At 41.5% G+C, this 1,892-nt stretch overlaps 1 gene segment (V, D, J or C); it reads left to right on the top strand.

The window, feature by feature from the left end:
- The first annotated feature begins 457 nt into the window (after positions 1 to 457).
- On the top strand, positions 458 to 1,078 carry LOC114688838. The segment is given in 2 exon segments: positions 458 to 607; positions 756 to 1,078. Coding segments are annotated over 2 exon segments (372 nt in total).
- Positions 1,079 to 1,892: the final 814 nt, after the last annotated feature.

Genomic DNA, 1,892 nt, shown 5'->3' with positions numbered 1-1,892 from the left:
GGATATAGAGGGAGGAAAGTAAGAGAGAAATACCTTAGTTAAATAAATCTTATAAATAAATAGAAAAGAAGAAATAGCTGCCTGGCCTCAAAAACATATACAGCTACCTATGAAAGGACCCTGTAAGGATTTATGTACTTTCTAGAATTGCACCATATCTGACACAGTCCCTGCTATGGAGGGAAATATAACACGGAAAATCTACATTGAACGTGACAGCTATCAAAATAAAGTGCACCACTTAGAGTGGTGTTGTTCTTTGTTGTCCAAAGAGGAGCACATTCCTACAAATAAACCTGTACTGCCTTTCTGATCTGATACATAAGAGGGCTATAGGCTGTAATAAGTCACCAGCTTGGCCAATCCCATTGCTGATTTGCATGTGCCCAAAGCACAGCCCATTGCCCTGAGGACTTCTTCATAGTCAGGTCACACCCTGTGCCTATGGCTGTGCTCAACCATTGCTGATTTGCATGTGCCCAGAGCGTGGCTGCTGTTCTTCTTCATAGGCAGGTCAGTCCTGTGCCAGAGTCAGCCTCACACAGTCACAGCACAGACATGAGGGTCCCCACACAGCTCCTGGTGTTGCAGCTGCTCTGCCTTATAGGTAAGGGATTTTAATTGCTATGAAGAAATTTCCAAATGCACTGGAAATTTATTCAGCTGAGTCTAGTCAGTACTTCACTGTCTCTGTGAAAGCATTTTTCTAGTAGAATTAACTATATACAAATTTATTCTCAATTTTCCAATCTCAGGTGCCAGATGTGACATCCAGATGACCCAGTCTCCAGCCTCCCTGTCTGCTTCTCTGGGAGAAAGTGTCACCATGACATGCCAAGCAAGTCAGAACATTTACAGTAATTTAGCATGGTATCAGCAGAAACCAGGGGGACCACCTAAGCTCCTGATCTATGATGCAAATAATTTGCAAGATGGGGTTCCTTCTAGATTCAGTGGCAGTAGATCTGGCACACAGTTTTCTCTAAAGATAAGCAGCCTGCAGTCTGAAGATGTGGCAAATTATTACTGTCAACAGTATAATAATCTTCCTCCCACAGTTATACAAGTCATAACATAAACCCCCAAGGAAGCAGAAGTATGTGGCCTGGCTGCCCCAGATGTTCCTCCTGGTGAGTTACCCACTGAAACTGTTTCTCAGATGTTAGAACATTTTTAACACAGTTCATGATGAATCTTTTTTTATTGGTACAAGAGGCTAACCAGTCCTCTCTGTGGTCTATCATTCTTTCACTTCATTCAAAGCACTACAGAGTAACAATGTCTTTTCTACATTAACAGTGGACACAGTAGTTCCCTGTGAAGAGTCTGAGATATATCACTAATTGGGACTTATACAGAAGAGTGGAAGCTTCTGTGGATATTCAGCACATTATCTTTATGTACAGAAAGTTATCTTGCAGATGCCAGTATTACAAAGGGAGTGAATCATCACTGAGAGAAGCTGACAGCAGAAAGGATTCCTGGATTTCTCACAAAAGCTAGAGCACAGGTGTCAGAGAAAGGGATGGCTGCTTAGCCATGATCCTCTGCTGTGTCTCCAAATTCCAGCAGTGTGTGTTGATGCTTTCAGGTGCCTGCAGCAATTCACACAGAATTCTGCTGGCTCCTCTGTCCACTGGTCTACCTAAAAGAATCAACAATATTGAAACACACGCCTATGACTTTTAATCTCACCGTGTGCAGTAGAATATAGTCTTTTCTATATGAAATCATAGAAAGTAAAGGCTTGTCTTAAACATGCTTCCAGAAGTGATATTGGTGATGACTTGATATTCCAGAGCATACTTTTAGGAAAACAAAACAAAATAATACAAAAAACAGCGAAAGTGATCTATACCCCTCTCTCTCATTCTGTCTCTCTCTTAAAAATA

The sequence above is a fragment of the Peromyscus leucopus genome, chromosome 3, assembly GCF_004664715.2.
Source record: "Peromyscus leucopus breed LL Stock chromosome 3, UCI_PerLeu_2.1, whole genome shotgun sequence".
NCBI lineage: Eukaryota > Metazoa > Chordata > Mammalia > Rodentia > Cricetidae > Peromyscus > Peromyscus leucopus.
This window is presented reverse-complemented; position numbering and strand designations above follow the sequence as displayed.